This window comes from Falco peregrinus, chromosome 6 (genome assembly GCF_023634155.1).
Source record: "Falco peregrinus isolate bFalPer1 chromosome 6, bFalPer1.pri, whole genome shotgun sequence".
In the NCBI taxonomy this organism is placed as follows: domain Eukaryota; kingdom Metazoa; phylum Chordata; class Aves; order Falconiformes; family Falconidae; genus Falco; species Falco peregrinus.
In genome coordinates, this window is record NC_073726.1 from 63,681,579 (window position 1) to 63,704,267 (window position 22,689).

At 38.9% G+C, this 22,689-nt stretch overlaps 1 protein-coding gene across 2 annotated transcripts in view; it reads right to left on the reverse strand.

Annotated features, from left to right (window-relative positions):
- The window catches only part of MYBPC1 (myosin binding protein C1), a 93,705-nt gene that overhangs the window by 18,374 nt on the left and 52,642 nt on the right, over nt 1-22,689 (reverse strand). For both annotated transcript variants that reach the window (XM_055807651.1, XM_055807652.1), the window contains 15 exons: nt 20,837-21,003; nt 18,463-18,595; nt 16,702-16,826; nt 15,532-15,637; nt 15,062-15,228; nt 13,239-13,401; nt 11,873-11,979; nt 10,647-10,780; nt 9,387-9,543; nt 8,650-8,754; nt 7,813-8,001; nt 6,257-6,391; nt 2,703-2,771; nt 1,423-1,590; nt 870-958 (listed from right to left, as the gene is read on the reverse strand). In XM_055807651.1, coding sequence (XP_055663626.1) covers nt 870-958; nt 1,423-1,590; nt 2,703-2,771; nt 6,257-6,391; nt 7,813-8,001; nt 8,650-8,754; nt 9,387-9,543; nt 10,647-10,780; nt 11,873-11,979; nt 13,239-13,401; nt 15,062-15,228; nt 15,532-15,637; nt 16,702-16,826; nt 18,463-18,595; nt 20,837-21,003 — 2,014 coding nt within the window. The remainder of the gene's footprint in view (nt 1-869; nt 959-1,422; nt 1,591-2,702; nt 2,772-6,256; nt 6,392-7,812; nt 8,002-8,649; nt 8,755-9,386; nt 9,544-10,646; nt 10,781-11,872; nt 11,980-13,238; nt 13,402-15,061; nt 15,229-15,531; nt 15,638-16,701; nt 16,827-18,462; nt 18,596-20,836; nt 21,004-22,689) is intronic.

Genomic DNA, 22,689 nt, shown 5'->3' on the forward strand with positions numbered 1-22,689 from the left:
GGATTGATATCTTTTCTGTGCCTTTTTTGTGGGCCTAGTAGTGCCCAATTTCAGTACTGAAGTCAGAGTAAATTTCACCTGCTTTACCATGGGATTTGCCTTCCTGAGGCAAACAATTGCAGATGCTGTCTGAAAAGAGTAATCTCACACCTTTTTGAATGCCTTATCTTAGAGAATAACCACATAATCCTCCTTTAATTTCTCAAGAGCAGTGTATCTTGCAGTGTATTGCTGATCAAGGTTTTAATAGGCTTTTATTGGCCTTGTGGAAGGCAGATTATGCCTACCCAGTATCTTTATGTGTGCAGACATGAAATAGAAATTAATTCTGCCATAATCCTTGTATTCAGAGGAATAAGGACCCTGCAGGTAGAGAGGTGTGGGAATGAAGGTTAATATGATGCTGTGGGAAACTGTGCTATAGCTTTAGAAATAATCACGTTATAGCTGCAATCTCAAGGATTCTATAGGAGACAGTGAAACTGCCCACTCTTCCCCTCCCTTTTCCTCTCTCATGACAAAAAATTCATTAAATGCTACAGTCCTCACCCTTGATACCATATCAAACTACTGCCAGTGTAATCATTTTGCATTCTGTTAGCGATCATCTCACACGTAATGTCTACTGTGAGCAGTATCCTTGGTATAAGAGATGACAAATCAGCCTAAGCTAGTTTACCCAATTCATTAATTAGCTTGACATAATTTCTTTGAGATGTCAAAGCAAAAGCTTTCAAGCATGTACTTCAGGGTGCTTCCATATCTGCTTTAGTTAACTCTCTGGCCTACCAAAGTTGCACAGAAATAAGTTAAAAAGCAGCGGTATAAGAAAAATAGAGTATTTTCTTGTAAATGTTTTTAATTCTTACCTGGAAAGGAATAACAAGATTCACAGTTTCTCCAACTCTTCGAGTATAGGTTTGTTTCAAGTGTCTTGGTAGACGAATCTTTGGAGGTTCTGAAAAAAACCAAAATTTTGTGTTTGACATGTATCTTCTTTTCTAACTGAGGCAGCAGTGGTGGGCATTGGTATAAATAGGAAACTGTGTAGTCTACAGTTCCAGAAGTGACTAATGAGTGAGGTATCTTAAATTTCTTGGTCCCACAATATTACATTCAGTACATCATCACTTTTTGTAATACCAAATGCTATGGCGGTAGGAATAGGTGGAATAAAGCACAACTTTAAAAAAGCAACATCAGGCTCAGGTTTGGCAGAAAAACAAGCTCTGAAAGACTCAGAAACAAAACAAATTAAAAGAATTAAGATTTTCTTAAACACAGTTTCATGATTTCTAGCCACTGCGCAATGGCTATGTAAGGCCATATCATCTTTTGCCAACAAGTATTAGCCTTAATAAAACAGAATTAGGTATGGAAGCAGAGTGTATATGTGGGTGAGCATAGGCAGGAGGATCTTACCTATCACTTCCTTGACTAAAATAGGCTGTGGGTGGTACCTGGGCTCACTTTCACCAGCAGCATTCACAGCTTTAACTCTCACAAGGATTTTTGAGCCAGTCGGCAGGTCATTGATAGTAAACTTCGTTTTGTCTGTCAGCTCCGGGTTAGCCACAATCCATTCATCAGCTAGTTTAGGGAAAAGAGGAGGGGAGGACGAGGGGAGGACGAATCAAAAGAATAGGGAATTATAAATACATTCACTGCATGGATGAGGAAAATTACAGAACAGTAATAGATTCATTTTATTTTAATGAATACCTCTGTTTTTCTAGTTATGTTATAACTTGATATTGATTTACTTCCATACATAGGAAGAATGTTTCAAACTTTAAAGGGTTTCTGTTTATTATACGTTTATATTTAAAGAAATAGATGGTTTTAAAGTGTGTCTATCATTTAATTGTACCAGAGAGAAAACTGATTAGTTTTTAAATTTAGCTGATAGAAAACAAGGGGTACATAGACTATATTTACAGAACACTCATCATTGCTTTAACAGCTTCCTTGGAGCAAAGTGGGTTTTACAATTAATTTCAACCAGTACTGAGTAACCTTGAAAGTACCACTGAGAGCACAGGGATGAGAGAAACACAGAATATTCACAAATTGCAATTAAATGCCGTATCTTATTGTGCCTTTAAAAAAGGAAGGCTGTGCCAGAATTATTCACATAATTACAGCATTCTCAGGTTTTTTATCCTACCCCTAGGCAGTTGCATGTAATCCATAGAGTGATCATAACAGTACAATCTTTCAGAAGAGCTTCAATTACAAATGATACTTTCTTTTCCACCCTGCCCTCCAAACACAGAATGCTTTAACACTGCTGGCACCTTGACATTTGGAGTCAGATTTATGCAGTGGCAAGTCAGTATCAATACTTTCTACATCATATAAAGACAGCAAGATAGCATTATAAAATTGGCACAGAAGACAAGAGAACTATTATAAACTAGAAAGCCTCGCAGACTTAGAGTGCAATACTGTGGTTACATTTTCAGAACAGTGTGTCTTACTTTTAAGAAATAAGTTCTCTTTAAGCTGCTTCTCGCAGCTTCTAGCAGAAGATGATTGCAATCAGTGACTGTTCCCTGAGCACCTCCCCCTCCCTTATCCATGTACTACAGCAAGTTCTGTAGACTGTTGCCCCTAAAATTCACTCTCAGAAATTTATCTTTATTTTTACAGAGAGAGTTTTTCTTTCATTAAAGATTTATATCCTTTGTTGAATACTGTACCTTCCAGGTTAAAAGGTGGCTCCAGCAATTCCTCAGACAGATCTGTCGATATACCTTGTGAGAATCCATCTTTAAAATTAATCAGAGACACCCACTTTCACACAGATGGAGCATTTTGTCAGTGGTTAGCAATTCCTGTTAGTAAGTATGCAAAGATAGATGCTGGGCTTTAAAGATTTAGAGGACCCGTATTTAGGGAGACTGCAGGGAGGAAAGAGATGGAAGAGGGCATCTAGATCAAAGAACAGTTATGCATAATGCTCACAGGAAAGCTAAGGACAAAGGAAGAGGAGGAGAGAAGGTTGGTTTTTTTCCTTGGGCTTGATCACAGCCCTGGAAAGATGAAAAGAAAGAGACAAAAGGAACATCTGGAAGAGAGAAACAAAACAAAATGATGATGGGAGAAAGTGTAGGAGGAGAAGAAAACACATCATAGAAGAGAAGAAATTCAGAGAATTCTGAGAGACAGAAGAGAAGTCTTGGAAAAAAGCTTGGGGAAACAGAGGAAGAGAACACATTTAGCTAAAGGCAACATAGAAAGAAAAGTAAAGAAGGCCAAAACCATGGATGATGACAGGTATGATGTAATCACTAAAGCTTTATTTCCTGGAAAAGGCTATCACTGCCCTGGATTTCCTGGAATCCTGGACATGGCTATTTTCAGGATAATAAAAATACCATTCTAGTATCTGGCAAAGATCTCAGCCAACAGAGACTCTCTGAAATGCTTATTTACTAGCTATGAAAACTGATCGTCTGTAGGTACAATGGCCCTTGGAAGATAGATAAACGTAGTGTCCTAGGGAAAACTAGGGCCAAGCTCATCAGACTACCCTGGAAAGAGCCAGTTGGCAGCATACTTTAGTAGGAATTGACTTCTCCAGTGCCAACAAGATTTGGTCTGCTCCACATCTCCGCAGCAAGAATTTCAAGTTGAAAGTTGTAAACTAGCCCTGGGGAGTTCTATATTCAGGTTATTCACACCCATGCAATGCCAGCTCCAGATGCTCATGATGAGACTCCAGTTCAGTAATATATACAGAGAGCTGTCGAAGGTGCTACCATAATTAAGCAAGTCCAAGAGTCCACCATGTTGATCACATTATGACGTTCAGACTAAAGGGAAATACCAGTTTTTGTGACGTCAAACCAATGCTCATGGTATTTGATTCTTCTAAACTATAATTATATATATATATATTGTCCTCCTATTTTCAGCTTGTGACTTCTCATATGATTTCTATGTTAAGGAAGACTCAAAAAAGCCCTCTTCAAAACTACTTCAGTGACAATGATGAAAGAATGGAGAAGGTAAAGACAAATGAGTTTACAAACAGTTAACTAGAAGAAAAGAACAGCAGAATGAATATAGACAGTCATTAAAAGTATCTTGAAATGGAAGAGTTATTAAACATTATAGAAGAAATTAGTTTGAGGCAGAACAGGCACTGAAAGGACTGAGAAAAGGAGGCACTGTGATATTGCAAGAAAGAAAAAAAGGACCAAACACAAAGAGGATGTATATTTGAATAACAAGTCTTTTTGAGTTGGGATTTTCTACTAAGATGGCTTCTTCCTAACCATTTTCATAACATATATACATAAATAATGTCAATTGTGTATATATAGATGTATATGCATATATAGGAGGCATATATAGATATACATAAACACTCAGAAAGCTATGTAAAATACATTGTACCCATTGTATTTTAACTGAGATGGGTAACAATAAAATGACAGACTTGACTGCCATTTTGTTGTGTCTTCATATGTTTTAAACCTATCTGAAAAGAAAAAATTAAAGAATTTGTTCCATTCAACCCGTATACAATGATCCTCTGTCTAATAGCTCTTAAAAGAGATTTGGGAGATTCCTCTAAAAACCATACTTTTCATTAGCATATATGTATTTCTCATCCTCTCTTACCACCTAATTTGGATATATGATACTGTAATGTCAAGGGTTTTATGACAGTAGCATATTACAAGCACTTGTAATTTTTCCCCCGCCATCCTACCAATGCTAACCAGAACATAATATACAGCATACACTGAAGTCCTTACATTGACAGTCCCCTTTATATTCCCATACATCTTGCCTGTGCAATGGAAACATTATAGGAATGCTACATCTTGATGTAAGACTGCATGCTTACTTGTCCTGAGCGGTTTCTGCAGCTCCTTCCCAATATACAAGGAAAACCCTTCCTACCATTCCAGCTGTGTCTGCCTTCAGGGAATCTTCTCCAGACCTCTGAGCTTCTTGAAGTCTGTTCCTGCTCCTTACAGATATTCCGCTCAATACTAGAAGATGCTGAGTGCTCCTGAGAAAAGCCTGCGGTTCTTCTTCACTCCCTCTCCCACTCGCCTGAGTGAGAGCTGAGGGCACTCTGCTCCTGTGGTATCTGACCACTTTTGTGAACTACTCTTTTCCTGGATTGTCTGAATCTGAAACATGTGACAATGTGAATGGCAAGTTCTGTCCTCTACCTCTCGTCTCCAGGCTGTGGAAAAGCTTTCATTGAAATAAATGCCTTTACGAAAAAAGGTGTCCAACTCATCACTTGATTTACAGTGCAATTAAGAGCAGCAGCTAGCAGAGCTGAGTATAACGGTATCCCATTCATCCGAATGTACAACACTGGTGGAGTCCCACGGGCTGGCATTTGCCCACAGAAGCTGGGTATTGCACAATTGCACATACGGCTCCAGGCTATTTGATACTTACCCTGGTGCTGGTGGATTTTACTTTTTGAAAATAGATTTCATTTGATGCCAGCTCAGAATATCACCTGCTGGAAAATACTGTTTCTGCTGCTTGATCACCAAAGACTCTTAGTTGTAAAATATAAATTATATTTCCCTATTCCTTGTTATTTTACTCTCGTAAGTTTATTCAGTCTCTTACATCTTTCTTTCTCCTTCAGTTCTGCACAGATTTACGTCTTAGATGGACATAGTTAAAGATCCTGTATCTAACTACAATGAAACATTGGAGAAATTCAAAATCCAGACGCGAACATTGCATGCCTAGATAAATTCTACAGCCAGCTATTGAAGAGGCTGTCTGTCCTCAGTATTGGGAACTGGCATTTGAAGTAGCCAGTTAGTAATATGTCAAGATCGGGATTACCACACTGAGGACCTCTCATCCCTAAAACCCAGCCAACATGCACATACTTTTGACCACGCTTACAGCCATTCATTATTTCCTACTCATCCATCCATCCATCTACTCTTTACTGCATTGACTCTTCATTTAGCTTAAAAAAAAGAGGATAGCTATTAACACGGAACTTGGTACACTACAACAGATTATAAGGCTTTTGATTTGGATTTCAGATCAAATACTAGATGGGTTGAAATACAATCAATTGGTGGGATCTGGAATACAAACCAAAGGAAGCCTGAACAAAACCCTGCTGCTTGAGGTTTTCTGACTGATTAGTCTCTGCCTTAAAGTGAGAGCACCTAATACCTGTAGAGAAAAAAATGGAGAAAGTCTCACCTACTTTCACTGTGAGTAACATACCACAGTCGTTGTCACTTACTTCCTTCGAAGCAGTACTCTACAACATAGCCATCTAACCCTGCTGCTCCAATGTGGTCTGGTGGCCTCCATTTCATTGTAACTGAGGTGTCAGTCACTCCATCCACTGCCAGGAGAGTTGGTGGACTAGTAACAGCTGAAGCAAGCAGGCAGCGGGGAGAAGGCAGAAAACAGTGTTACAATTAAGGGTTTATATTTATGGTGTGCATTCCTCTCATTTAGCATCATAGGTGACAGGCTAAATCCTGCCTACCAGGCATTTCTAGTCACCCCTGGCCCATCTTTCCCAATTCGGACCAAACTAGAAGAAGCAGGTACCTCATCCTTTGTCTGCTCACAGCCTACCCCAGAGTTAAATTCCTCCTGCTGAGGAGTGAGGAGGACAAACAGTAGTGGAAGGTTGTGAGCTGTGTGTTCTCCAACAGTAGGTATTTTCTGTCAAGAGGAGAGCATGTTGTAGCAATAATAGGCACCTTCTTCCCTCTCCTCTGCATTGTGTGGGGCCACTGAGCAAGGTGGGAACCTTTGCTGGCCTACAGAACAAGACACCTTTCTTATACAGGGACTTGTAGCTGTCAAAGTAGTTTGAAAAATCTGTTTCTTTATATGCAAAAGCCAGCAAATTAGTCTGTCACTAGGTGAATGACAAGGCCCTCTAGCTGTTACATTAATATAAAGCAATAAAATGACACATAGAATAGTATACAGTATGACCTAGCCTAATCTAGATTGTCTGCAAAAGGATATTGAAAATATGGGAACCCCTTCTGCGAAAAAAGCCCTTACTTCAGCTAATGGGGATCCATGAGACAGAGAGTGAAATTAGGGACTATTTAAATGTATCTTATTGTATGATTTGTTGCAATATTGGGCAAATTCACTTAATTTTTTTCCATAGATTTCTATGTTTATGATAGATCATATACCTATGGCTATTCTTTTTAAATGGAAATGTATGGATTATTGGTGAATACTTGTACATTTTTAAATGGCAAGCTACTATTAACAGCAAAGTACAAGTAGTGAAACATGAAAGGTTGTCTCATTTTCATACAGTGCAACCTGCAAATAGTGATCTTTACACTTCTGGTCACTTTTCCTGAGCATTTTTGGCCAAAAGCCAGTGTCTGACTGAATTTATAGCAGGAGAAAGACACACAAAACAACGAAGACTATAATCTACTATCTTTATCAGTTCTCTAAATTGCTGGTTTGACTGGCAATAGTTTGACTCTATTGACTCAGGAGGTACCTATGATACACACAAACATCAAACTGTTAAGTCTTGTCCTTAAAACACATTGACCATAGTATTGACCATATCAGGCTCAACTACAGCGTGTCACTTTTATTGTAGTGCACCATTTTTCTGTCTATACATCCTTGTTTAATGTTTATAAAAGATGATAAGTCCTTCAGACATAGACATATAATGAAGACAGGTCCTGAGCAACACAAGTGCAATGGGAACTACAGTTACATAATTAGATGACTGTAATAATGTATTAATGATAATTTTCTAAATGCATACCTATCTCTATGCCCTTGATTACTTACCTAAAGGAACAAAGGACTTAGAAGGCATACTTGGCTTGGAAATGCCTATTGCATTAACAGCAAATACACGGACCTCATAAGCAACACCTTCAATCATCTTCTTTGGCTCAAAAGTTGTTTCTTTACACAGTTCAAAATTCAGCCTCATCCACCTGGAGCTTTGTTTCTTTTTCCTTTCAATGAAATATCCTATTGACCAAACAAAACATTATTATACTAAGTGGTAGCAAAAAGCTCAATAGTGAGGGGTCTAGTTTTTGACTGCTCAAGGGCCTTTTTTTTCTGGAAACACATCAATATCCCCTTCTAGCCTCAGAGTGGTTTAGGGGCTATTATTAAGTTTTTCCAATTGCAAGCTGTCTGGTAGTCACCTGTTCGGCTTTCACAGCCACCTACGAACTTTTTTCAGACTTCACTTACAAAACCACTGTGTTTAGTTCAGAGTGAAAAGGGCCCCTCTGACTTTCCTCTTTGTTCAGTATTGGAAGATATTCTGATTTACTCAGTAAATTGTTTCTGAAATTCTTGCTAACATTCAAACAGGCTAACTGTTCAAAGTTTGGTGTTACAAGAGGTTGCCTTTCAAGTAGGGGCGTTCATAATGTGGCAACATACAAAATGACAAATCTCAAAGCATTAGAAAAATAGGTATCTGATAAAGTTGAGGACTGGTTAGAACATTCTTGCAACTGGATACTCAAGGTTCAGCTCTCCAGGGCCTGAGCTACACTCAGACCCTATTGCGTTAATTATTTGGAGTTTGTTTCTTTTGTCTATATTAGAGCATCACCACAAACACAAAAAAAAATTATAAAAATAAATAAAAAAAGGACTTACCTAAGATGGGTGATCCACCATCATTTGCTGGAGGTTCCCAGGTCATAACACACCAGTCTTCACCCACCTCAGTCACATTTGGTGCCTGAGGAGGATCAGGGACATCTGTTGTACACAAAGTAAATATTATTTAAAAAAATAAATATGTTTCTTCTTTTTGCATAGGTTGAAATAAAAAAAGTCAAGTAAGAAACAATTTGAAGTGCAACAGGAGTTCCTAATGAGGAGGGAGAGAGGAAGGTGGTCTTTGTGGATCCTGGCAGGTGGTTAGGAAGGCATAAGCTCTTCAGCACAGTCAGGATGCCTGAGAGGCACTTGAGGGTGTGTGATAAGAGAGAGCCCAGAACCACAAGGCGCATGGAGAACAGAGTGTTAAGGGCAGCCTGAGGCAGCTGCGCACATGTGGCCCCTGCAGCATGAGATGGCAGCGGGGTGGTAATTAGCTCCTACTTGAATCCCATGCTAAGCTCCTGTGTCCTTTGGGGACACTGGGCCTTAGTATCCTTGCACCTCAATTCTACATCTGAAAACGGGGACAAACAGGGAAATGGAATTTTTCTGAGACTCCACAACAGTTTGGTAGCTAGGGAGGACAGCACCTACAGAAAAGACCCTGCAGATATAGAAAGAATTTGTCTCTTGTTGCAGTGCAGAAAAGTAGGGTTCTTCAAGGAGCAGTTATTGAAAAGTCCTGTGATAAAAGACATGGCTCAGGTACACTGTTCCACATGACTTACCAACCACTTTAATGTTGATTAAAGCTGTGTCCTCTCCAGCCTCATTCTTTAACGTTATTCTGAAAGGACCTGAATCCTCCCTCTCAGCTGTATCTATGACCAGACAGCTGCTGTCTGAGTATGTTTCTGCCCGTATTCTTCCACTGTCTGTGAGCCACTAGAAAGCAAAGCAAGCAGAGGGAAAAGTCATATTTTCTGGATTTCAGAATCAAAATTCTCAAAAATCAAAATCTAAATGCAGTAAAGGATACTTAAAAATACTAAAGCAACTATAAGAAAAAACACACAAAGCTCAGAATTTCAGTCACCTAATGATCACAAAAATGACAAAATAACTGAGGGACAAATTAATAACTTTAAATTGCGGTAACTGTTTAGTACTCAGATCAGCCTTTGCATCTCAAAGGAAGAGGCACTAGCCTTAGCTGTCCTGTGAGCAAGAACATGCTTTTGTCAACACTGCTGTCATTAATTTGATGGAAAAAGAGTAGTGGTTTCTCCCAGAAGTCAGACTGAAATGTAATTAATTTGGTTTAAACATCAGAGTGATCGTAGTGCTCAGTAGTTTTTCCTCACAGATTTCAAATGCTGGCACATATTTTGGAGTAAGAGCTCCCCTAGAATAATTCCCTATTTGACAAGTCCACAGTGATGATACTACAATTAATATTTGAAAAACAGTAGTCAAGAGGTTTGCCCAGATAGTTCTGACAAATCCAGTAATAATAACATGTTCCAGCTTCCGCATACAACAAAAATTTAGATGTGAAAAGTGGCTTTTTGGCATTACACAGTCAGGGATTGATCTGTGCAGTTTTGCTTTAAGACACCAGATGCAAGATGCCAGTTGCCCAGCCTGTCATTTCATTCAGGGCTTGACACTCTATCAGGATTTATCTTTTGTTTTCCCAAACCAGAACCTGGCAGCCATTCTGGGCACTATGTACAGAAGAAGTAGCCATTTGGTATTTTCACTAGTTTTCTTCTGCATCTCATACATCCCTCTCCTTTATAATTTATTTATAGCAAACCACATTTTTTCCTTTGTTAGTTTCAGCCTTTCCTCAAAAAGACCGAAAAGGTACTAAATAATATTTATCCATTTTACCCTTTCTTCCTGAGCAAGGAGAGTTTTTTAGATCAAGTGCATCTCCTCCTTATTTTCTGCATTAAAATCAATGTCTTCACAAGGCTAGAGGTTATTTTTTGAAGGAAAAGGCCCATGGTTAAGCTGAAGAGATGTGTATAATGACAATGTACCTTGTCCCCTTTACTCCACATGACTTTTGGAGTTGGCTCGCCAGTGATGGGGATCTCAAGTCGTAGTTTGCTTCCTGCCACTACTGTCACAGTGTTACCTTCCCCAAGACCATCCAGGTGGAGTTTAGGAGGATCTGAAAAAGGAGAGTTTGTTCAAATGTGCTATGTAGCTGCCAATGTAGAGAAACATGCTCTATGTTTTGTATTTTCCTGGTATTTTTAGTCAACTGATATTTTGTTCAGAAGAAAATTTGTTAAGAGGATTTCTTTTTAAGGAAATAGTTGTCTGATGAAAAATTGTGGCACCACACAGATTTTGAAATAGTAAGATCATAAAAAAATAAATCTGTCTTGCTGAGGCAGAATTATATATATTCAGGTAAATTCTGAGAGAGATTTCCTCTGAGTGGCTCTTGTGAATTTCCTTTGCAGGCTTTCTATAACACTTTTTGCCTTGCTTCAGACATCACTGTTCTTATAGCGTAAAAGTTTTCTTAACTCAAATCCTTTTTCTGAAAATGAAATGGCCACTTTTATTGTACCCTATCCTCTTACAACCTTTTTTTAATGTATTGGAAGTTGTGTCAGTGGGCATACCCCTCTAGTACCACTTCCGTCTTCATTCTCCCTAAACCTTGCCAATACTTGTTCTAACACAGATATTTCATTTCTTTCAGCTTCAATTACAGAACATATTTTGTAAAACTTTGGTCATTTATATTGCTCTCCTTTTGACTTCCCAGTTGCTGGTTGCAGTTAAAAGCCAGTGAGGTATTGTGGTGGGAAGAGTCAATGCCTTGTTTTATCCTTGTTTGAAAGACTGGGATCATTAACAAGCCTTCTGTTTGGCTGAGTGAATAAAAGCTGGCCACAAACATTTTGCTTGCTATATATCATTTAACGTATTTAAGGAATAGGTAAGTGTGCACCTATTCTACTAAACTTTTACAAAACTCATAGTAGTGATTTAGGTTTAGATATTAAACATCAAAAGCCTTCCCCAGGAGCTTGTGAACTACGTATAAGCTATGAGCAGATCCTGAGCACAGGCAAAGCACTCTGACTAGGTTGCTTGCACTTTGCCAAAGCAGCATGTCTGTTTTCTCTGGTAGATGCCTGCTCAGAGGAAACAAACTAATTGTAATCAAGGATATTTCACACCGCTTTTAATTTCCACAGGTCAGAGAAAGGGATGCTATATATAAGTCATTGTGCCATATACTTACCCACAACATGTACTTTGCATGGAATGTTAATATTATAGGCATCTGGTACAAACATGTATTCAGCCTCATCATCAACAGCAGCACTCGCTATAACAAATCTGTGGATTCTGTAAAAAATTGTAAAAGAAATCAATGTAAATTATTTTTGAAGACAGGTTGGTTGAAGCTATAAGGAAAAAACTGTGAAAATTCAAGTCTGTGCAAGTGTGTAAAATTACTGACTAAAAGTCCTTTGCTGGCTGCTTAGTGGTATTTTACCTGATTAAATACTGTGTGGTTTACACAAAATACTGTTGAGACAACCACCAAATCATGTAACCAATTCTAATATCTTTTTGTTTGAATACAGAAATAGAAAAATACAGGAATATAATCTTTTTGATGCAGGGATTCTGTGTCACTGGCATTAGATTGTAGTTTGATTGTTCAAGGAGAAATCTTTAGGTGATCCCATTGTAGGAATATCCTGACTTTTGTTAGACCATTTTTGTGACAGGATCCAATCTACTATTTGTTTGCCAAAATAAAGAAATGAGTGAGCAAAGCACACACTGCTCTTACTACCTAACTGTGTCTTCCAGTATGATGATATTTTTGCTCTCCTATGACCTGCAGTGGCTAAGTTTTTTTCAACGTAGGACTCACTTCTGTGCCCTTTCTGCTACCCTTCACCTCACCCTATGGGTTTACATGGGTTGTGAGGAGCTCCTTCACCTTATGTCAGTCCAAAGGCTCACTGCACAGCTGGCGCTTGTCCATTACTGCAACTTAGTGAGTGTTATGGAGTCAATGTAGACATTTCATAGCCTGTTTAGGATCATCTTCACAAATGCAGTTCCCAGCTGTACGAATGGCCTACTAAGCTGAAGTGTAGTTTAAGGCAGGACCTGTTGTTGGTTGTTTTATTTAACTGACAAACTTTCCATGAAAAAGGACCAGTTATAAGTGCGAAGGGACCTGATATCTCCACATACTTTGCATGGGAAAGTAGACCATGCATGGTCTAAGTTGACACAACAGAAGCTATCAGAAAAACAGACATTTAAAAGCTATATATTTTTTAAAATGTCTAACAATGATTTTACTTTGCTACTTAATATCACATACTAACAGCAATAGCAACATCAAGAAAATGCATAGCTTGAACTTAGATAGATCAAGGATTTGAATTTTGTACTCCACAGCCAAAAGACACAAGATGAAAAAGGCCAAGAAGACATGGCTTTTGTGACGATAAAAATAAATATATTTGAGGGACAAAGGTTAGGCTTGATTACCAGATAATTTGCAGTGAAGTAACCCACATATTGGCACAAGTCTACAGTGTAGTTTCACCAAAAGTCAAGTCAATACACGACAGGCTTACCTTCCTTTGTGATAAAGCTTTACACGGTCACTAGCTTCAACCAGTTGCCCATTTTTGTACCATTTCCCTTCGACGTTCTCAGATATCTCACACTTCAGATGGATTTCCTGTCCAAGCCTCACAGTCTGGTCTTCTAGTGCAAGTTGGATCTTCAGTGGTCTCACTTAGGAAAACAGAAACAAAGTTATTCATGCTAATACCTGCTTTAGCAGGAGGCTGAACTAGGTGATCTTCAGAGGTCCCTTCCAACTCTGACCATTCTGTGATTCTGTGATACCAACCAGTAGCTCATGATTCTGTCATGGAGCTGCTACTAGCCATCACAGCAGTCTTCAAATCAGCAAAAAGCCTCCAATAATAAAGTTCTGAAGTTGAAATACAAGTAATATGTACATGTAAGCTACATAAAATAACCTCGTTTCATGTAGTGTGATGCCTTAGAAAGGGGGATCCAAAATACCCATATCCTGTGTGGGGAAACTCCATGGATATTGCCAGTAGAAGAACTAAGCCTAGGAGCATAATTTGAATGCTGTCCCCTCTCTTGTGTTTAGGGGCTGGAGGTAGGCTGCTTCTATCCCCCAGAGTCCAGTAAGAAACTTTCAAGAAGTGGAGGATGTGTGTCCCCAGATCAATACACTAGAAGGAATTGCGACCCACCACTCCTGTGATCTAACAGCAATCTATCATACTCATAGCTCTCCCAGCTGATCTGAGGTAATCTGGAGACTCATCAAAGTATTTAATCACAAGTGGGGGCTGTAGTTCTTAATCTGTTTTGTCAGGCTGGTAGCAAAGGTTAACTGGCCAGTAAGCTTAACTTCATACACTGCTTGTTCTCATGTTTACTGAACTGCCTTAACTCACCCTATGAATAGCCACAGATACTACTAGCTTTTGTAAAACTTGGGTCTGAGAACTGGCACCCCAGTTCAATTTCACTTTCTAGAAGATTAGATGCTGTAGACCAGAGTCCAGGCTGAATGCACAGTATGATCTGTATGCAGTAAATATCCCTGACTACAATATGACATGAAGGGTGATGAGAAAGGCAGTGTTTTATAGAAAGCTAGTTGGAAAATCCTCAGAAGAAGTTGCATGAAAGGAAAGATGATGGAGATCAATACCCATGGAGGATAATTTCCAGACTGATAATAGAACAGCATGAATCAGTTAAGCTTAGGATGAAAATTTGTAAAAAATACTCAAGAACAGTACAGGTATTACAAAATAGTGTACATTTATATGTACATTATACGTATAATACGTAATGTATTATAACTTCAGAGGATGGGCACATATATTTTGCTAACAACCACAGGCATTTTAAAGAAATATTGCATAAACAATACTGAGGGAGCTACATAGTCATGTGTTTGTGCCTATGAGTTCAGGTCGAGTGACCCTGATGCGTACTAATGGTATGCCTACTTATAGAAGTACTTATTTTTTCCAGCATACTTTTTTTATGATTTGGCTTAAAAGCCATGGTTTGGCTTTCCTGTGAAAACATGAAAGGATTAAAGAAAAGCAGATAATTCTCTCAAAACTTTCACTTTTTTAACCTATTATATCTTTGGATGGATAGCTTGGTTTTCCATCTTAGTGAAGTGACAGAAAGTTTTCCAGCAGGACTAGTTAATTTCCTATTACTGCAAACAGCATTTAAAGGAAAGTCACTGTTCTGGAGATTTGTGGCAAAGAAGTTGATATGGAAGTTAAGCCTCCCTTTAAACCCTCAGGAAAAGGCAAGCAAATTGTTTACTTCTGTAAGCTACCAAACTGTGACATACAAATTGAAGAGCAAGATGGATCATACTTACAATCAACTGAAAGCTTAGCTTCAGATTGGCCTCCAGTTGTCATTACTGAGTAGGTTGCACTGTCATTTTTTGCGGCTTCCTCTATGATCAAAGTGTGTTTTTTACCCTCAACCTTGATTCGGTAACGAGATTTAGGTTCATTGGTAAGTTCTACACCATTCTTAAACCTAATGGAAAACAAAGAGTGATTATTATTTCAATAGAAGTCCTATGCAAATAAGACTCCCATAGACTGAAACTTCCAGAGAAAACTTTATAAGACTTAAGGCACAAGAAAAGGTTAAACAAACTCATCCATGAATGTGTAAGGATGCTTTTGCTATTGCTACATTTTTGAATAATGTTTTCTTGAGAGTTTCTTAACAATTTTCAGGTTTAATGGTATATAAAGTTTCCTACAATTACCTACAATTAAAGTATTCTGGGTTTTATTCTCAAGGGAAAGAGTATCTGTTCAAAATGTGGCGTACCATTTCACATTTGCATCATCCTCGGACACTTCACAGCTCAGTTCTACTCGTTCACCCACATAGGTACTAGTATCCTCCAGGCCTTTGGTCACCAAAATTGGAGGATCTTTGGAAAGAGAAAATCAAAGATTTAGAATCTAAGAGAGAAAACTAAGTGAAAGAGGTTTTCAAAAGCATGCTGTAGAAGATGATATTACTTTAAAATTCTAATATCAGTCTCAGTGCAGCTTTTTCTGCCTTAAATCAAAAAAGCGAATGCTCATTAAGATACTAGTAGGAAATGTGCTAAATAATAAAATAACATCTGTTTAGATTAATACCTGCCTTGTGCCCTATTTTATTGACAGTTTGTCCAGGCAGGTTGACACGAGAAGCTGACACTGCCCTCTTGCCTCCCACAGATCCCTCTCATAAAGCTGTGTTTCCATTAGGTCCTAGAGCCCGCTATACACAATAATATGACCTGATGACATAACGCAGTGCCCTTATTGGTTTAATCCAGTTCATTTAACAGCAAGAGACTTTACAACAGTTATCCTATGATATTTATAGGGGTGATGGGCTCCATTATTTTAAAAAGCTTTCTGAAATATTTGATGATTTGTGTCTCTCACTGTAAGTGGTGCTGTGCATGTGTGAGCAATGCCATATTATCAGTAAGACTATCAACACCATGGGAGCAAAAGGGTGAAGAAATGCCCGCCCATTCGTAGCTTTTGATGAGTCTTCCCTTAAATCCCTGCAGATGGAATGACAACAAACTGCTAGAAAGCCTGATCTGAGGGTAATTGAAAGAGATCAGTTGGGCCAAAAGTATCAGGGTCATCAGGTACCGAAGTGTGGTGTTAGGGAATGCCAATGCTGTGACAAATGAGCCTCCAAAATGGCTTTAAAACTATGAAGGCGACCACAGCCCCACCAGATCCCAATGCACAGTATGAAATCCACCATATCCCCATTCCAAGGTTTTCACTAAATTAGTAAATACAGAAGGGGGTGGGGGTGGGGGTGGGGAATGGGCAGGGATCACAGAAAGAGTGATCCCTAAGGGCTGCTAATACAAATACAAAAATATACAGAACCAGATCCTCCATGTTAATAATTCTGTTGCAGCCGAAGAAGCCACACCAATTTACAGCAGGTGAAATAGGAGCAAGCTGACATAGTTACCTCTCACAAACAGTTCTGTGGAGCATTTCTCATCACCAGCTGTTACGTAATAGCGAGCATCGTCTGTCATCGAACAATTATTGATGAATAAAATTCTCTGGTTACCTTTGTGCTCAAAAATGTATCTGTTTGAACAGGAATGCAGCAGAGATACATTAGCAAAACTGCTGGACCCCTTTTGTTTTATGTAGAACGTGCTTTAGGGTTTATTAGAGGCAAAAATCCTGTTTTTTACATAGACCTGGAAAAATGTCCTGGGAAGCAATTTCTAAGGTTCAACAGAACTGTCATAGACTTTTTAGCAAAAAGAGCTATGGTGTAGAAGTGACAATGAGCATCTTCTGGCTTGTTCCAAAATCCCAGTCTTGTGTGACATGAAAAAATAAATTAAAAAAAAAGAGCAGGCTCTGAAGGATGGCAAATAAGTCTGAAACTCGAGATGAGTGAAGATGAAAATAACCAGTAATAGGACACCATCCTCATTCCAACACTCAACATTTTTGTGAAGTATAATAATAGCCAAAGTTAAGAAGTTAATATTATTGGTAGGCCAGATGGCACAAGAGATCAGTAATGGGATATGGGGTTTTGGTAATGGGATATGGAGCCTTTCACCTTTATGTCACCAGTTTAGATCTGCTCCAGGTTTGTAATGACCAAAGCTCATTAGCATCTGACAGCTGCTTCAGCAGCCTGGAAGAAATGCACTGGAGCATTCAGTCCAGGTCCTTCTAACAGGAAAGGTATCATAAAGCTGCCTGTGAAACAGTCCTGAGCTGCTCATGGCAGGTATAGGGGCTAAAGAAGAGGTACCCTATTTATTATACATTTTTTGTCAACTATGAATATTAATCAAAATCCTTCACTGACTTTTGCAGCCACAGAATGAAGGAAATCTGCCCCTCCTCTGTAAGAGGCCTTTTGCTAATTTTTTTTTTTTTTTTTTACAGGGCCAGAGGAAAAAGTTGCTAAGGTTTTGTGCTGCTGAGAAACATTTGATGAACATTGCATTGTTGTGCATTACTGAATGCACATCGTAATTCCTAGATGTGTCTGACTGTGGAATGGCATTTTCTGCACTGGGTTGTAAGAGCTGGTTGTGCCCATCCTAGGAACTGGGCTCAATTTCCAGCCATTGCTCTACTTGTACTCAAGGGTCTGCACCTGAAAAGCCACTTCTAGATAAAGTCAGAGAGTAAAATTGTATGCAGATGATACAGATGACGAAGTAGCTTGGGTACACTAGACCTGTTGCTCATGACTGAAGTCACTTTGGGCTAATGCAGGTTGTTGACTTCAGTGTGATCATTAACTGGGTAGTGGAAGGTGAGACAAACCTCCCTCCCCCTTCCTCAGATGCTTTCTGAGCCAAATGGTAAGTAGGTGATGTTAAATATTTCTCGTTACACAGTTACACAGTTATGGTAGAAAGATTCTGACTTCCTTCAGGCAAGTGGTTTATTTACTCACAGTGCTTCCTGATTCTTTAAAAACTACTGACTAGGAAATGGCCCCATGTTTTGTTGAGGATCTTTAATTCTTTTCTCTAGAGGCAAAGAGCCAATCTGGATTAATATTTAGCATACAATGGACTTTTCTGGGTCATGAGAAATATAGCATTGTTTGCATATTTCTCATGTATAATGACATTCAGAAATAAAATTGGTGCAACCTAAGCAAAGAGAGAGATCTATGCAACACACTTGTCAAGGAAGTACATGTCTACCCATTTTATTTCTTACATACAAAAAACCCACTTACTTTGCACTTGGTCGTATTTCTTGGCCATTTTTATACCACTTGAGTTCCACTGTTGGATCTGCTAGCTCCACCATGAACCTTACTTTACCTCCTTTGTCCACCTGATATGCAGGATCAAGACCTTTGGCAAAAGCTGTTGTGGAAGCCAAGTGTTATTATAAAAGAAGGTCAGAAAACAAGAATATGAATGCTGAAATGATGTTGCTTACATCAATGCTGTCAGAATACATGCACACAATGTTACGCATCACTCTATACTCTTAGGCTAGTCCACATGAATCAGTTTATTTTCTAGAAAAATCAGAGTAAGTGCAAAGCTATGAAGATCTGATTATCCTGACCCAGTTCAAGCTAATATCTCTTAATCACTTTGCAGTATAACTGTATTCTGAATAGGACTGGGTAGGTGTAGCTTTGACAGCTTGCTGAGAAGCGCTTTGTCACAGTAAAATGGTATACAGCTGGTGACATGGAATAATTTGCAATGAATCTGTTATAAAGGACTTCTCTATTAGCACCCCTACCAAGTTAACAGGGAATTTTAAGCTGAAATTCCTGTTGAGCATCCCACTATCAGAATAAACATTGGTTTGCCTAAAAGCCAAACTAGCTTTCCTGATTCTTTCTGTAGGTTATGAAGAGTACACTGCCATTCACTTGGGATAAAGGGTCACAGCTGTGAAACATTTGCAAAAATATTTGAAAGTGGCAAAGGTTGTCAGTCTGTGAATCCTAATGGGGCTTTACAAAAAGGTTGTTTGAGATGTGCAAATGTAGACCAAGGTGTTCTTGGCAAGGTAAAGCCAGGTGCAACTCAAACAAATCAAAACACTTTAACATCAACACTTAGATATTGCCAATCACAAAAGTTAAAGCCAGGGTACAAGGTATCTGTACCTCAAATACATAAACACTGTCTCAAACAAATTGTCCACAACTTAGCAACCAATTTCTACTAAGGTTTACATTATGCATATGTCTGACTGCAAGAGACTGAATATATCAACACAACAGGAGTTATTAAATGTGAAAAGCCTTTTCTACGTATCTTGTTGCATTGTAAAAGTTTCTAAGTTATAAGGAAGGTGGTGTGAGAGGAAGAACACCCTGCTGTCATCTTGTCACTACTGTAGACATTTTCCCCAATATCTAAAGCCCCTACTGTAGGGAAAACACTGTCCACTGAAAAATCCTGATATGGCTGTCAGCTCCATCATACTCAACAGGGATCTGGGAAGAGGGACCAGACAAACTGATCCCAGGTCCTGAGAGATGCCCCCTTCCCAGTAAAACATCCAGGCACTTCCACATGATGCACCTGGGTAGGGAGCAGCTCTTCCTGCCAGTTGCGCAATTCGTGCCCCAGCTTCCAGCCCTGCCCCAGCCTCCTGGGGGAAGGCGAGGAGTTTCCCCCCTAAGCTTTCACCACTTTAGAGAGCACCACTGGCTACAGAAACTGCCCCAGCGGCTCAGCCAAAGCCCATCAACTCCATTTCTCCCTCCCTCAACTGTAGCCAGAATCAGATATACCAGCAAATGAAAAATATAAATAAAAATTAATGTGTAGTAACATAACACGTGTTATGATGTGAGGTAATAGATGAGGAGAGATGGTATATCAGGTAGATGGATTACAGCTGGATTTGTGGAGGATTTTACCTAAATAAAAGGGACTCCTCCAGGAAACCAGTGGAACAGCAGATGTATGTATTGCTTCCAGTTCTGAAATGTTCTCCAGGAACAAGCAAATGGATAGTGTGTTGCATTTATACATGTGTGTATGTGTATGTATTATGTCACATATATATACATTTTATATACATGCACATATATATAAAAATGCTTCTCTATACTTATGTATTATACCACTCATACTACTTAGTAGAGTAGATGGGGAAAGACAGGCCTGAATGTCCTCACCCAGCACAGGGTGAAGGGGTTTTAGTGCAGCTGGGATTTCAGAGGAATGTCATTTTAAGAGCAAAATGAAATGATGAAGAGCAAACAATGTGTTTGGAGTGACTCTTATTTTAGAGCAGAAGATACTAATGATAACATAAGGTTTAATTTCCATACTGTTTGATCAGGTAACATACAACCAGGGAACATTTTTTCCACACAAATGGGAGATATTGTTCCAGTTGGAACTATTGTTTGGCCAAATGGGAGGGATGCTTTTGGAAGCACTGAATGGGATAGAGTGTTTATGCTAACCACAGTGGACCAAAGCCTACTTCTGATTAACTCCTTGCAGTAATAAGGCTTGCATTATAGCGTGCAAGTCCCCTTAAATGGAAATGAAGCAAGCCTGGATTTTTAAGGTGGATGCTTATGTTTGACTACTGAGCATAAGAATATTCTGCCTTATCCATACCTGCACTCTTCTTCACTTCCCTGCGCATGCGCTTCAGACGCTTTAACATGCCTCTCAGGTCAGTGATACCATACTGAAAAGCAATCTTCTCATATTCACTGGGATTTGCGTTCTTCAGGAGCTCCCACACATCTACCTCAGGTTCTTCTTCTTGCTGTTTGACCTCCCTAACAGCAGTGAAATAAAATGATGGGAGAATAGTTAGTGAAGCTGTATCATACCATAAAAGAAGGTGAAGCTGGATCTATGGTAAGGTTAGAAATGTTTAGATCAAAATTTGAAGGCCACCATCATTTCTTTATTTCACTCAGTATAAGAGGAATAGCTCAGAATGACATTCACACCTTACTTTACACTTCTTCAAGGCAGAATTTGGATATAAGTTTTAAGTTGGCCTTTTCTGATCAATCAGTTATGGGAATTTTATATTGCTTCATTATTAAAAAAATACAGTTAGAAAATGTAGTACTATAATAGCATATGGGCTAATCCCACTTAAATCAGTTTTATCTGTTGTAATGAGTGGAATCAGTTACAATTTATGATGGCACCACTGAGATCTAAATCTAATCCATACATTTCATAACAGAAAAACTCTTTCAAATCTTGAGTCCCTGTAACTACTACTAGGGGTGACCAATGAAAGGACATTGGAATCCAAGGGAATCTGGGTCTGTTTATAGACAGTTGCACCAGTACTTCTCAGAGTTAAAGTTGGCATATGGATAGAAACTGGAGATTTCCACACCAGCTTGGACTTGCAAGATGGATCTGTTGGCTCCCGTGTTTATCTCAATCTTAAGAGCAGGAAGTGTTTTCCAAGGCCTGTGTGAGGCATCACCTTTATACAGAAGTTTCAATACCATGTTTACTGTCTGCAACTCCAGGCTAAGACAGCCAATAAAGAGAAGTATAATTATTTTCACAATGGCAGCCATTAAATGGGAGAACAATGGAAGCATCCTAAAAAACATGATAATTTTTGAGATTGACAGCTTAGCTCAAAAAAGTGAACTGCTAGAACAATCTAGGAATTGGAGGAGATTTTTTTTCATGTAAATTAGTTAAGATCAGACCAGGATCATTCTGATTTGATCTAGTTGGTCTAACAAAAACAGTACTTTTCAGAGCAGAGCAAGAAAATAAACATTTGAGAAATAAAAAAGATTGAGCTTTGCAGTGAGACTCTATTAGAGCTGGTCTATTCAGTCTGACAGAGAATTTTCTTTAACATATACAGAAATAGCACTGAGGGTCTCTGAGAACCTCTGCATGTTTGGATGAGGAACTGTGGAAAATCACTTTGTTGTTTAATCCATGAGGTTTATTGATTTTCATAATACGCCAGTGTTAATTTAAAAAAGAAAAAAAGCTCACTGAAGATTCTTTGACATACTTACATTGTTATCTTAGAATTATTGTTAGGCAATCTCGAGTATGTAATTTTATGTTTCATTCCTTTTACTTTTATCTGTGTTCATGCTTCTGGAGGGTGACTGTGCAGTGAACACTGGTGTTGCACTGAGATTCCTTCTGCAGGGCAGCAAGTCGAGCTCAGCTTGCAAACATATGTCAAAGCTGACACACCCCATGGGGTGGCATTCTCCTCTCCGGGGGCTGGCCACTTGCCATGCAATGCCTGTCCATGGTAAGGAGAGGCACACTCCATGGCAATTGAGATAATGTATCCTTTTAAATCAGGCAGTAATTGAGAATAAGGATCAGTTAGAGTATCCTGATTTTCAACCAGCTTGAAATATTTAATTCCAGACTCTTTTTTTCCTCTTCTGTAACTGGAGAACAAATTCTGACAACTTAGAACAAATCAACTTAATTCTGGGACCACAATAGTT